This window comes from Amphiprion ocellaris, chromosome 13, assembly GCF_022539595.1.
Source record: "Amphiprion ocellaris isolate individual 3 ecotype Okinawa chromosome 13, ASM2253959v1, whole genome shotgun sequence".
NCBI lineage: Eukaryota > Metazoa > Chordata > Actinopteri > Pomacentridae > Amphiprion > Amphiprion ocellaris.
In genome coordinates this window covers 657,083-672,466 of record NC_072778.1, presented here as the reverse complement: position 1 = coordinate 672,466, position 15,384 = coordinate 657,083, and the positions used below count along the sequence as shown (strand labels likewise).

The window sequence follows — 15,384 nt, the reverse complement described above, 5'->3', positions numbered from 1 at the left end:
TTGAGTCTCTTTCTGGTCATTTTTTGTTTATTTCTGATCATTTTTAATCTATTTCTGGACATTATTGTATCTTTTGGTCATTTTTTGCCTATTTATGATCATTTTGTGTCTATTTCTGGTCCTTTGTTGTCTACTTTTGGAAATTTTACACGTATTTATAGTAATTTCTGTCTCTTTCTGGTCATTTTTGGATCTTTTGTTGTTTTTTTTGTCTATTTCTCGGCATTTTGTGTCTATTTCCGGTCATTTCATGCCTATTTCTGGTCATTTCTTTTGCCTACTTATGGTAATTTTGTGCGTCTTTACGATAATTTTCTGTCTATTTCTAGTCATTTTGAGAACATTTCTGGTAGTTTTGTGCTTATTTATGGTAATTTTGTGTCTGTTTCTGGTCATATTTGTCTATTATGATCATTTTTAGTCTATTTCTGGTCACTTTTTTGTCTAATTTTGGTAATTTTGTGCGTATTTATGGTAATTTTGCACCTATTTCTGGACATTTTTGTGTCTTTCTAGGTAATTTCCCTCCTTGGCTTTGTACTTTTCAGTGAAAGCTGATGAGAAACAGGGAAAATAAATCAGTGAAAGTTTGATCAGAGCTGAAAGTCGCTGTGTGTGTTTTTTTCTGTGTGTTTTGACGGAGTGTGTGCTGCAGACATATGGTCTCTCTTCAAACAAGATGCTGACCGGCCGGCAAAAGAGCTGCTCTCTGCATCCAAATGAAGACACACACACACGGTAACACACACACGGTAACACACACACACACACACACACACACACACACACACACACACACACACACGCACACACACACACACACACACACACAGGTAATATATGTGCTGTGTTTGGCCCTCTGACCTCCTGCTGCAGCGCTGTGAGTGTAAACCTCCTATAAATAGCAGCGGTGTGTGTTATCGGGACGTGCAGCAGCTCTGTAGCGCTGATCTATCCCATAAGTCACCGGGGCTCCTGCTGCCTATTGATCTGGCAGCCCTCCCCGACACACACACACTGTAACACACACACACCGTAACACACACACACCGTAACACACACTCTCATCGCCTGCCAGCTCGCTCACAGAACAGCATCCGTACAGATGGTGTGGACTGATGAGGAGAGCGGCAGGAATAAAGTGGAATCATCCACAGCAAACCGTCCAAACTCAGAGAGGCATTTATCTATCCATCAGTAATCAATATTATTCCCTCGTTAGTAGCATTGAAACGACATTTTGGTAATTTTAAGCTCAAACTACGAAGAGGCAGTGCTGCTTTTTGTCTATTTCTGTTAATTTTCTACCTATTTATACTTATTTATTGTCTGTTTATGGTCTTTTTTTTAGCTCATTTTGTGTCTATTTTTGATCATTTTGTACCTTTTGGTCATTTTGTGTCTATTTATGATGATTTTGTGGTCCTTTTTTGTCTACATTTGATAATTTTGTGCGTATTTATGCTCATTTTGTGTCTATTTCTGGTCATTTTTGATCCTTTTTGGTGATTTTCTGTATATATCTGGTCATTTTGAGTCTGTTTCTGGCCATTTTTGGGTTTTTTGTTATTTTTTGTCTTTGTTCTTTTGGTCATTTCTGTCTGTTTGTGGGCATTTTGAGTATATTTCTGGTTATTTTGTGCCTATTTATGATCATTTTTAATCTATTTCTTGTCACTTTTGTATCTTTTGGTCATTTCTGTCTGTTTGTGGGCATTTTGCATCTATTTATGATCATTTTGTGTCTATATTTCTGATCCTTTTTTGTCTATTTTTGGCAATTTTGTGCATATTCATGGTCATTTTATGTCTCTATCTGGTGCTTTTTTTTGTCTATTTCTGGTCATTTTTTGTCAATTTCTATTCATTTTGTGTCTATTTCTGGTCCTTTTTGTCTGCGTTTGATAATTATGTGCACATGTCTGGTCATTTCATGCCCATTTATGATCATTTTTAGTGTATTTCTGGTCATTTTTGTATCTTTTGGTCATTTTTAGCCTATTTCTGGTCATTTCGTGTCTACTTTTGTAGGTATTTTGTTTTGCTCTTCGGCAGCATTAAAGTGACGTTTTGGTAACTTTGAGCTGCCATATTCTCAAACTGTTTCTGGACACAGCATTGGGCGTCTCCCCTGGCAACGGTTTACTGACAACTAAGAGGCGGTGTTGCTAGGCGACGGGCTGTCAGCCTCCGTGATGCGGAGCACATCATCATGAATGTTTCTGCTTTTTTTTATTACGGGAAGTCATTAGTGCTTTAAAGGGGGACTCCGCTGACTTCAGACCGCTGAGAAAAAGTTCCGTCGGCTTCTTTTGTGTTCACGAGTGACGGCGTGTGGGTCTGCAGGCCGGTAAATGAAAGGAATCCGGGGGTGTGCGGTTAGAGAAGAGTGAGCTGAGGAGTGAGCTGAGGAGTGAGCTGAGGAGTGAGCCGAGGAGTGAGCCGAGGAGTGAGCCGAGGAGTGAGCCGAGGAGTGAGCCGAGGAGTGAGCCGAGGAGTGAGCCGAGGAGTGAGCCGAGGAGTGAGCCGAGGAGTGAGCCGAGGAGTGAGCCGAGGAGTGAGCTGAGGAGACCTCCGTGGCTCGACGCTCGGCTGGACGCTAGCTGCTGGTGTCGGAGCTACAATTAGCTGCAGCACTTTCAGGCCTGACAGTTTTCTAGTGACTGTGGTGATAAATCAGTAGGACGCTGCCTAAAAATGCAACATTTAACATTTGGAAAACCCTGCAGGCTGCGAAGTTTGTTTTCTATTATCAAATGGAGGTAGTTAAACAAGCTTGAAACTAGAAAAAATCCCAACTGTAAACTTTTTTAATAGGTTTAATGCATTCATCTCCTTTAAAACTCACAGCAGCATCGTATGTTTTCATAGAAACCACATCAAGGAGTCAATGTCCGCAGAAATAAAACTCCAACAGCCATGAAATGTGGTGAAGACTCAGACCAGACGGTTTCCAGCTGATCAGAATGATTTAGTGGGTCCATTACAGGATGTATTTTTGATTATAGGTCCTTGACATTGGAAAAAAAGGTGCAAAATGTTCACACCAGGTTAGAATTGTGTCTCTGTAAAGTTCCTGTAAGTGTATATTAATGGATGGATCCATATTTCTACTAAAATTACTCAGATTTGGTCCAAAATGACTTGAAATCATCTAAAATTAAAAGAAATGTCCAAAGTTAGTCAAAATTGTCCAAAAAAAAAAACTAAAGACCTGTTTTAATTGAGTAAAAACCTTCAAAACTTGTTCAGTATGACTTGAAACATGTCGAAATGACTCAAAAATATCCAAAATCGGTTAAATCCCCGTTTCAAAATGACTCTATGGATGGATCCATGTTTCTACTAAAATACAGTCTGTGGTCGACATTTCTTCAACTGTTGAAGCTCCAATGTGAGTAGATGTTGACCAGTAGCAAATATTGGAAGCCAAGGTTCCAGGATTTTGCTATTTTGATGAGAAATTTTTCCAAAATACCCCAAAGTTTTTCCAAAAATGACTCCAAAATGACATATGACACGTTTCATATGATTTGAAATTGTCCAGAATCTCAATAATGAATAGTAATTGGTGCTTAAAAATAGGAAAAAAACCCAAAATGTTCACTCCAGGCATTATGGTATTATAAAGTTCCTGGAAGTGTTTATATGTTTGGATGGATCCATGTTTCCACTAAAATCCAGTCTTTGGTCCACATTTCTCCAACTGTTGAGGCTCTAACATCAGCAGAATCTGATGGGTTAAAGTTTGACCAGACAAGGTTCCAGTTTTTGGATATTTTGACTTGAAATCAGTTGAAAATGTCTCACAATTGTCCAAAATGTTTCCCAATTGTCCTAAATGACTTGAAAATGTGTCTGAAATGGCTCAAAAGTTTCCAAAAATGATTCAACATTCTCTAAAATGGCTCAAAATCCATCAAATAATTGCTTTAAAATGTCCAAAATTAGTCTAAAAAGACAAAAAAAAAATTGTCCCCAACTCTGCAATAATGGATTATTATCAGCCACTAAAAGTAAGTAAAAATATTCAAAAATGGCCCAAAGTAGGATAAAGATCATCCAGAATTACCCAAAATTTGTCCAAAGGAAGATAAAGATTGTTAAATAATCAAATTTCTCCAACTGCTGAGGCTCTAACATCAGAAGAATCTGATGTGTTAAAGTTTGATGAGACAAGGTTCCAGTTTTTGGATATTTTGATGTAAAATCTGTTTAAAATGTGTCCAAAATTACTCAGAAATTGTCCAAAACAGGATAAAGATTGTCCAGAATGACCCAAAATTTGCCCAATAGAAGATGAAGATTGTCACATAATCTTAATATTTTCCAAAAGTGTCTTGAAACTGGTCAGAAACTGGAACTCAGATGTGAGTTGAGTGAACTGAGGCAGCGTCTACCAGGAGTTGAACTCTGTTGGTTTTACAGTAGTTGAATTTATAATAAAAGTAAAAACACATCCAGCTCTACCTGTTGGTTTTACAGCTCTGGCTGCAGGCGTTCTGCCGACCTCCGACCCCGGCGCCGTCGCTCCGAGACACCCAGGTGCATGCTGGGAACAGAAAGGTGTGCGTTAGCGGATGTGGAGGTCAGCTGTAGCCCGAAGCAGCCAATCAGAGGCGAGTCTCTGGAGTCTCTGTTTGTCACAAACAAACTCTCATTCACTTTCTCTCTCTGTCGCCTCTTCTCTCTTTGTTTTTCTGTCTCTGAGCCTCCGTGTCGGGGGTTTTTCACAGTTTTCACTCAGAAACATGCAGTTTGTGGCAGAATATTAAATAAAAAGCCTCTCAGATGATAAATGCAGGAGATTTAACAGCGCCAGGACTGTCTGGATCCGTCCATCACTGTTTCTGTTTCTGTTTCTGGACTCACTAAAGAGGCTTTTGGAAGCTTGTGATGGCAAATTCTCTTTTACATTTTGAGATTTGGACTGGATGGTTAATAAGACAGTTGAGAGTCTGATTGATGGTTGGGTTGATGTGATTCTTACAGGCTGCAGGACTCTGGTTTCATCTTTTATTCTGCTGCTTTGGTTTTTATTTAGATTCTTCATCCAAAATTAGCAGATTTTACATTTTGGGGTTCCGGTTTTTGGCTGTTTGGACTTGAAATCTGTTCAAAATTAATTAAAAATGCCCTTAATAACCTGAAAGTCGTCCAAAATGACTCAAACTTTGTCTAAAAACACTTAAGATCGGTCCAAAATGACTCAAAATTGTGTGGAAAACAATTTTTTGACCTTAAAAATGGAAAAAAAAAACATGGCGAATGTTTAACTGAAGTTGGTGTTGTGTCTCTATAAAGTTCCTGTTAGTGTTTATCTATGGATGAATTCATATTTCCACTAAAACCCAGTCTTTGGTCCACATTTCTCCAACTGTTGAGGCTCTAACATCAGTAGAATCTGATGTGAGGAAAGTTTGACCAGACAAGGTTCCAGTTTTTAGACATTTTGAGCTAAAACCTGTTCAAAATTACTCCAAATTTATTTAAAATGACTTGAAATTTGTCAAAAGTGTCCAAAGTGACCTGAAACCTGCCCAGAATTACCTGAAATTTGTCCAAAAACAATCAAAATTGACCCAAATAACTTGAAAATCATCCAAAATGACTCAAACTTTGTCAAAGAAAACTGGACATCTGTCCAAAGTGACTCAAAATTGTGCGGAATACATTTTTTGACCTTAAAAATGGAAAAAAAAAATGCAGAATGTTCAACCGAAGTTGGTTTTGTGTCTCCATAGAATTCATGTAAGTGTTTATCTATGAATGGATCCATATTTCTACTAAAACATTTCAACATTTGGTGATATTTCACCAACTTTTGAGGCTCTAACATCAGTAAATCTGATGTGTTAAAGTTTGACCAGACAAGGTTCCAACTGACTGACTCACAATTGTCCAAAATGTCACATTATTGTCCTAAATGAGTTGAAACATGGCTAAAATGGTTTAAAACTCTTTAAAGTGGCTCAAAATTCTACAGAATTTATCCAAAATTGAAGCAGAAATGTCCTAAATCAGTCCAAATATGACTTGAAATTGGTAAAAACTACACAAAATTTTTTCAAAATGACTCTAAATAAGTCCAGAATTACTTGAGATTTGTTTAAAATGACTCAAAAGGTGTAACTGGGACCCCAAAAGGTTTCGGTAAGTGTTTAAAATGACAACATTGCTGATTGGCTGTTAGCTGAGGAGTGGAACCAATCAGATGGAGCCACAACAGTGAATTTATTCATCAGGAAACTGTGAAATGCTGAAGATGGGATGTGGTTATTGGCTGTTGCAGGTTGTATTCGTATTAAAACATGTAAATAGTTCCCTGTTGTTGGTTCTTTTTGAAGAGTTCCAGGATTTGTCGTGTCTTTAACTCTAGAAAGGTCAATTTTCCTGACATTTGTACTCCAGTCAGCCGTGGCCGGAGCGTTTCCTGCAGTTATTTCCATGTCACAAGGCTGCAGAGGTGTTTTAAAAAGAGCTGCAGGTTTATTTTGGATGTTGCAGGTACGATGTGACATAAAGCCGTCGACCTGGATTCTCTCTGTGCGCCACTTTATAACACCCAGCTTTTTAAACAGGATTATTATTATCCTTTTTACATTCCTGCTTGTTTACATGACATGCGTGCAGTTGAGCACATTCTCAGGTGAATAATCTGCACATTCAGAGCACTTCTGTAATTTTTTAACACCTCAGCCTTGGAATCTGACGTGTTGCAGCAGCTTTATAATATCTCATCCTTCTTTAGAAGTTTGCTGCTTCTGAGTCGGATGTGACAAAGTATTTGGTGATAAAATCCTGATTCTAACTGTGACTGAAATGAAGGACAAACCCAGAAACAGAAAACTTTACTTGGTGATCTTCCTCCTCAACAATGGAAAATATTTTAGATCTTTGGAGTCATGTCTCCATAAAGTTCCTGTAAGTGTTTATCTATGGATGGATCCATGTTTCTACTCAAATCCAGTCTTTGGTCCACATTTCTCCAACTGTTGAGGCTCTAACATCAGTAGAATCTGATGGGTTAAAGTTTGACCAGACAAGGTTCTAGTTTTTGGATATTTTAACTTGAAATTTGTCCAGAATGACTCAGAATTGACCAAAATATCTTAAAATGTGTCCAAAATTACTCAGAAATTGTCTAAAATAGGATAAAGATCGTCCAAAATGACCCAAACTTTGTCCAGTGGAAGATAAAAAGAGTCACATAATCAAAACATCCTCAAAAATGCTTTGAAATTTGTCAAAAATGACTCAAAATCTGTCCAAAATAAGACAAAGTTTGTTTGAATTAACTGAGTTTCCAGCTGTTTTCAGGTGGATTTCTCTGCTTCTTTTTTATTTGAACCAAACTTTCCCTGCCTTTTCTCAACTCGTCTCCACTACTCTATTTTTTTAAAGGCAGAAAGAGTCAACTTTGATCTCGGCAGGTCTGGTCCCTCTTCCTCCCCGCCGGCTGCAGAGCTGCAGAGAGGAAGAACAAAGGGTGGTGGGACATCAGGGCCCAGAGATGCAGGTAAAAGCCACAAAAGGAAAGGAAGGACAAAAGATGAAAGGCAGATGGGGACGAATGTGGAAGCAGAGGAACGTGGAGAAGCAGAACTGAGCCCAAGGAGGAAAAACACCACTTTGTTTTTCCGGCTTCTCTGCAGTTGTTTGGAGGTTAAATTGAAATGCTTTTTAGTATTTCTCCGTATTATTTGCTGTCATTTAATGAATTACGGCATCAAAGCGGAGAGTCGGAGTGCAGCCGGCTGTCAGATTGTTGGTTTTAAAAGCGTGATGGGTTTCATTATTCACCGCTCCAGCGCTGAAGGTTGCAGCAGCTGCACTCTCACAGGAGGGAAGAAAGAAAGAAAGGAGTCTAATTCACATCAAAATGGACTTTTTATCTGCTAAGTACAGATTCTGCTGGTTTTAGACTCAGACAGCAAGTAGTTATTTAGTAAATATACATCTGGAGTTCCTCAGAGCTCTGCACTGGGTCCTCTTTAGTTTTTCATTCTGTACTGTGGAGAAAAACACTGCTTCTGAACCATTTATTTTATTCATCCAGTAGCTTTGGTTTTACTGTTTTCACGTCTTTTTGTGGTGATTTCAAGCACATTATAGGTGATTTTATGTGGCTTTTTGTAGTGATTTTGAGTCTTTCTGTGGTGATTTGGAGTCTTTTTGAGGTGATTTTATGTCTTATTGTGGTGATTTTGCATCTTTTTGAGGTGATTTTGGTCTTTTTGTGGTGATTTTACATCTTTTTGTGGTGATTTTGTGTCTTTGTGTGGTGACTTTGTGTCTTTTTGTGGTGATTTTGGTCTTTTGTGGTGATTTTGTATGTTTTTGTAGTGATTTTGAGTCTTTTTGTGGTGAATTTACATCTTTTTTGTGATGATTTTGAGTCTTCTTGTGGTGATTTTGTATCTTTTGTGGTGATGTGTCTTTTTAGGTGATTTTGTGTCTTTTTGAGGTGATCTTTTGTCTTTTTGTGGTGAATTTACATCTTTTTGTGGTGAATTTACATCTTTTTGTGGTGAATTTACATCTTTTTGTGGTGAATTTACATCTTTTTGTGTCTTCTGTTCACTGTTTCTGAGCCGTGCTGCATTTATTTTATTGATCCAGTAGGTTGGATTTTCCCCTCTGCTCTGTAGAAACACTACCTGCAGTTCATCTGAAACTCTCTGACTCTTTATAAAGTGAATGTTGGTCACAGCTGAGTGTCTCAAAGCTTCTTAGTTGCATCAAGCATCATAGAATATATTTATTGTGAAGCTCTTGGTCCTGTCGGCTCCACATGTTAAATTAGCTTCACCTCCTCCTCTAATTCAGCTGCAGTCTGAACCAGTTTCTCCTCCTGAAGTTTGGTTTCCCTCCAGAGAGCAGCTTCTCAGAGCTCCGTCCTCCATCTGCAGCGATGGACTCGGCTTCCGTTTGAGGGTTTCTGCTTTTAGGTTCCAGCAGGGAAGGAAGAGAAAAGGAAAAAAAACTGCCGTGCTTTATTTCCTCTGTTAAAAGAAGAATCTCCTGCAGACTTCAGCTGCAGAAAATGACACAAAGTCTGACAGAGAAGTTTATCTGCAGCCTTTTTTCACTCCTCAGCCAAATGATCTGTGAGCTCCGTTTGGTTCCTCAGAGCTTCTTTATTTCTTTCAGGATGAAGAATAAATAAAGATGGAAAGCTCTGGTGTCGTCTGGATTTATGAGTAAACAGAAAACTGGAGTGTAGTTATAATTTATTATCAGTCCTCTCTGCTCATCATCAGTGGAAAGATGTTCCACCATCATCAGTAGAAAGATGTTCCACCATCATCAGTAGAAAGATGTTCCACCATCATCAGTAGAAAGATGTTCCACCATCATCAGTAGAAGATGTTCCACCATCATCAGTAGAAAGACGTTCCACCATCATCAGTAGAAGATGTTCCACCATCATCAGTAGAAGATGTTCCACCATCATCAGTAGAAGATGTTCCACCATCATCAGTAGAAAGATGTTCCACCATCATCAGTAGAAGATGTTCCACCATCATCAGTAGAAGATGTTCCACCATCATCAGTAGAAGATGTTCCACCATCATCAGTAGAAAGATGTTCCACCATCATCAGTAGAAAGACGTTCCACCATCATCAGTAGAAGATGTTCCACCATCATCAGTAGATGTTCCACCATCATCAGTAGAAGATGTTTCACCATCATCAGTAGAAAGACGTTCCACCATCATCAGTAGAAGATGTTTCACCATCATCAGTAGAAGATGTTTCACCATCATCAGTAGAAGATGTTCCACCATCATCAGTAGAAAGATGTTCCACCATCATCAGTAGAAAGATGTTCCACCATCATCAGTAGAAGATGTTCCACCATGCTGAATGGATCTCCAACTCCTCTGTCCACTGTTTCTGAGCCATGCTGCATCTATTCTATTCGTCCAGTAGCTTTGGTTTTCCTCTCTGCTCTGTAGAAACATGACCTGCAGTTCATCTGGAAACTCTTTGAATTTTTATAAAGCGACCGTTAGTCACAGCTGAGTGTCTTATAGCTTCTTAGTTGTATCGAGCATCATAGAATTTTTACTTTTTCACAGAATCTGGATAGAATCAATGACTTACTTTTGGCAGATTTCTAAAGGAGACACTGAGAATGAGGTCTTTATGATTTGGTTCATTTTCTGGGTTGAATTGAACGTCACAGAAGTTGGAAATGATCTGTGAGCTCCATTTGGTTCCTCAGAGCTTCTTCCTTTCTGTCTTTCAGGACGATGAGCAGTGAAATATCAGTGTTGAAATAAGGATGTGGTCTGATGAAAAGCTCTGGTGTCGTCTGAATTTATGAGTAAACATAAAACCGGAGGGTAGTTATAATTTATTATCCTCCCAGTTTTCCTCGAAGCCTCCTCCTGCGTTCCACTTTCTGTTTCTCCAACGTTTTTTGCAACCTTTCCATCGCATTAATGAGCCCGGATTGGCTCCTCAACACGCCTGTCACATCAAAATACCACAAAACTTTACAGTTTAGATTTCAGAAAACACCTACCAGGTTATAGGTTGTTTCTCAACCATTTATTTTGTTCATCCAGTAGCTTTGGGTTTACTGTTTTCACATCTTTTTGTGGTGATTTCAAGCACATTATTGGTGATTTTAAGGTTTTCTGTGTCTTTTTGTAGTGATTTTGACTCTTTTTGTGGTGATTTTGAGTCTTTTTGTCATGATTTTATGTCTTCTTGTGGTGAATTTGTGTCTTTTTGAGGTTATTTTGTGTCTTTTTTGGTGGTTTTTCCTCCTTTTGTGGTGATTTTGTGTCTTTTGAGGTAATTTTGTGTCTTTTTGTGGTGATTTTGGTATTTTTGTGGTGAATTTACAACTTTTGTGGTGAATTTACATCTTTTTGTGGTGATTTTGGTCTTTTTGTGGTGAGTTTGTGTCTTTTTGAGGTGATTTTACATCTTTTTTGGTTGATTTTTCCTACTTTTTGTGGTGATTCTGTGTCTTTTTGAGCTCCTTTTGAGTCTCTTTGTGGTGAATTTGTGTCTTTTTGAGGCGATTTTGAGTCATTTTATGGTGAATTTGCATCTTTTTGTGGTGAATTTGAGTGTTTTTGTGGCGACGTGTGGGAAAATATCAGTGTTGCAATAAGGATGTGGTCTGATGTAAAGCTCTGGTGTCGTCTGAATTTATGAGTAAACATAAAACCGGAGGGTAGTTATAATTTATTATCCTCCCAGTTTTCCTCGAAGCCTCCTCCTGCGTCCCACTTTCTGTTTCTCCAGCGTTTTCTTGCGGCCTTTCATTAACGATCCCGGATTGTGCGACGCACCTGAACGTGACTCGGTGTTTCCCGCGCGGCTCGTCGGCTCCTCAACACGCCTGTCACATGTTGTTTTCCGCGGCCGGTCATACGTGTCAGCATCAATCTGTCTGCAGAGCGGGAACACGAGAGCGCATCAATCAGCCGCAGGTAGAACGCCGCCGTCGGATCAGACGTGAAGTGGCTCGAAGTGACGCCGCTGACAGGCGTCACGGAGAACACACAATCAGTCTGGAGTCATGAAAAGACAGAAATGATCGGCGAGGAAACATGAAAAGCCGCCGCTGACTAACAGGAGAACACGGCATGAAGCCTGACGGATGGAGGGGAGGCTGGAGTCACTGCGATGGAATAAATAAAGGGAGTAAAATGTACCTTTATGTACGTAGATCATCACGCTAACAGGCCAGACAGCAGTTTAACCTGCAGGAAAGAACACTATGGGATGTCTCAGAGTCGTCATTAAGTCTTTATTTACTCTAAATTCATGCTATATTTGCCCTTTTTTGCTTTTACTGAGCTGTTTTCTACAATGTGTTGTCCCTGAAAGTGTAGATTTAACAAAGAAGAAAGAATATTTTCAGAAAAATGAGGAAACTTACGTACGAATCGTGTTGGTAGAAGAAATAAAAAGCATAACTGTGCTGGTATTTACAATTAAAAAGAGCATTACAAAGTCTAAATACAGAAATAATAATAAGACTATAACATAAAGTCTATATAGATATATTTATGTCTGTAAATACAGCTGCTTTTCTCTCTGATGTTTCACCATGCTGAATGGATCTAAACTGCTCTGTTCTCTGTTTCTGAGTCATGCTGCATTTATTTATTCATCCAGTAGCTTTGGTTTTACTCTCTGCCTGCAGTTCATCTGAAACTCTCTGAATTTCTATAAAGCGATTGTTGGTCACAGCTGAGTGTCTCAAAGCTCCGTAGTTGCATCGAGCATCATAGAATTTTTGGTTTTTCACAGAATCTGGCTACAATAAAAAACTTATTTTTGACAGATTTTCAAATGAGACACTGAAAATGAGGTGATTTTGAAGAAAGGTGGTGATTTTCAGCTCACATTTGCTTCATTTTCTGGGTTCATCTTTACAGACCGACTGGATGAAAGTTGGAAATCCAACCTCTTGTTTGGTTTTTCTTGCATTTTTTGGCTGCAGTTTGTGGTTTCTGGGTGTAATTTTGGCCTTTTATTTCAGAGCTAGATATCTGTAGGGTTACAGATCGTCTCTAATACAGCCAGAATAAACGTTCAGAAACCACGTACACATAGTAATACTAATGTATGTACTACACATGATTAGTACGGTGTGTATGTTGTATTGCATGGACTCTATACTATACATGTACTGTCAGTGCATTTCCAAGTGCATTTAATATCTAACAGAACAGACTGTTTAACTTTGTTTTTATGTTTTTACCTGAGTTCAGCAATTCATGGTTCTGAATGTATTTTAATTAATTTGTGTCTTTAAGGTGATTTTTTGTCTTAATGATGTGATTTTGTGTCTTAATGAGGTGATTTTGCATCTTTTGTGGTGATTTTGATCTTTGGGAGGTGATTGTACATCTTTTGTGGTGATTTGGGTCTTTATATGATGATTTTGTGTCTTTTCTAGATGATTTTGAGTCTTTTAGAGGTGATATTGAGTGTTTTTGTGGTGAATTTGCATCTATTAAGTTTCTCTGAGTAGTTTGGGCCGCAGTGTGAACCTATTTTCCTTTTTTCTTTCTACCAGAAACGTGTTTGAACCAAACACCAGCAGCCAAAGTGCTTCTTTTCCTTCTCTTCTTATTGAACACTCTGAGCTGAATGTAAAGGAGCAGCTCTCAGTGCATTTCCAGTCTGACGGAGCTAAAAGATTGCGACATCCCGTTAATAAGCCCCCCCCCCCCCCCCCCCCCCCCCCCCCCCCGCACGATCCCCAGATGCATCCTGGGAAACGGCAGCTACAGCCGGGGGCCGCGAGGCTGCAAATTTATTCACTTTTGTAGGATAATTGAATTTTTCCTTCATAGTAGGCCGATTCCACAGGGCTGTAAGTACAAGTGTGTGTGTCAGGGAGTGTGTTAGAGTGTGTGTGTGTCAGGGAGTGTGTTAGAGTGTGTGTGTGTGTCAGGGAGTGTGTTCATTTCCAAGTTCTTTACGTTTTGGTGTCACAATATCCACGTTTTTAAAGTTTTAACGCAATAATATCCCATTTTTAAAAAAGCTTTTGATGATTTTACATCTTTTTGTGGTGATTTTGTGTCTTTCTATTCATGTATATATATATATATACACACACACACACACACACACACACACACATATATTTATATACTTATATGTATAGACTTTTTCATTCATGAATATCGAATTAATATTCAAGTTTTCAGTTGTTTTAGAGCAGGAACGGTCAGTTCTTGACGCTTTGATGCATTAATATCTCCGTTTTAAAGAGTTTTGGTGCACTAGTATCCAGTCCCATCCAGGTTTTTTGCTGCTTTGTGCATTTCTATTCAAGTTTTTTGTATATTACACATTATATATTGTATAATAATCTATATTATTACATAAATGTGTGTGTGTGTGTGTATGTGTGTGTGTGTGTGTGTGTCAGAGAGTGTGTTAAAGTGTGTGTTCTCTCCTCTGGACTATTAATAATTGACTGCTTGGCGTTTCTTTCCGTGTGAAGATTTGTTTCACCTCACCGCTAATTCGGTCGTCTCTCAGATCCGATCTCGTTGTGTTTATTTCTTTATTTTGCGGCTGGTTGATGTTATTTACGGGGGCGGGTCGTAGAGTTTGGTTCCACCGTCTCCGCTGCCGTTTGAAGAGCGACTGTTCGAGTTAACTTCAAGAGACTCGCGTAAACAGCAGCGCTTTAAGCCCGCGATGTTAGCGGCCGTTTGATGCACAGAAAACAGCGCTGACAGGTGTGGACGTCCGGTCTGACAGCCCAGAGTCACGTCTCTCCATCTCCGAGGGAACATTAAAGCCCACTAGCAGTTTTCCTTTAAACCGGCTCATTGCGTTTGTCTCGTGCATCATTTTCCATCACATTTTACAGCCTCACAACAGGAGATCTTCACCGTTTGATGTTTTTCGAGCCGTTTGTCAGAAATATTAGCGTCCCAGAAGATGTAGATGGGTGAATTTTGGTCTTTTTGTGGTGATTTTGGTCTTTTTGTGGTGGTTTTGTGTCTTTTTGTGGTGATTTTGGTCTTTTTGTGGTGATTTTGTTTGTCTTTGAGCTGATTTTGAGTCTTTTGTGATGATTTTGCATCTTGTGGTGATTTTGTGTCATTTTGAGGTGATTTTATGTCTTTTAATGGTGAATTTACATGTATTGACTTTCTCTGAGTAGTTTTGGGCCGAAGTGTTTTTCTTTCTTTTTCTTTCTTTCTTTCTTTCTTTCTTTCTTTCTTTCTTTCTTTCTTTCTTTCTTTCTTTCTTTCTTTTCTTTTCTTTTCTTTCTTTCTACCAGAAGCAGAAACGTGTTTTAATTGAACACCAGCAGCCAAACTGCTTCTTTTCTTCAGTTTTCCTTTAAACCGGCTGATTGCTTTTGTCTCATGGATCATTTTCCATCACATTTTACAGCCTCACAACAGGAGATCTTCACCGTTTGATGTTTTTCGAGCCGTTTGTCAGAAATATTAGCGTCCCAGAAGATGTAGATCAGTCCAGGGTTCCCACGGTGAGACTCTCATGGAAGTTCTGCCCCGAGTGTATGATTAAAAACAGGATTTTTGTCTTCAGCTCACTTCCTTAATATGAATAGAAAAGACAACTCTGAGGAGAGATGAAGCACAGAAAACTGGTGAAAAAACACGTTAAAAGCAAGTTAAAGCAATAAACACGTTCAAATCAGAGTGGAAAGGTAGAAATACAAGTTTGTTTTAATAATTTACACAAAGTAAAAACTCAGGTGTCCATCTGAAGACAGTTATGGACTTATAGAGGCAAGCATTTAATCAGATGTCCATTTTCTACAACATTTTATTAATATTTTCAATCATTTTACTCATATGTTCTGCATTTTAATATTTTCTAACATTTTAAGAATATTTTCAATAATTTAAA

The 15,384-nt window shown here is 38.7% G+C and overlaps 1 protein-coding gene across 4 annotated transcripts in view; it reads left to right on the top strand.

Annotated features, from left to right (window-relative positions):
- LOC111582719 (protocadherin-1) overlaps positions 1-15,384 on the top strand; it is a 263,570-nt gene that overhangs the window by 223,235 nt on the left and 24,951 nt on the right. The window contains exon 5 of one of the 4 annotated variants that reach the window (XM_055016561.1): positions 7,405-7,439. The exons of the other annotated variants lie outside the window; for them this stretch is intronic. Coding sequence (XP_054872536.1) covers positions 7,405-7,424 — 20 coding nt within the window. The 3' untranslated portion in view covers positions 7,425-7,439. Of the gene's footprint in view, positions 1-7,404; positions 7,440-15,384 lie in introns of those variants that run through there. 4 annotated transcript variants of the gene reach the window in all.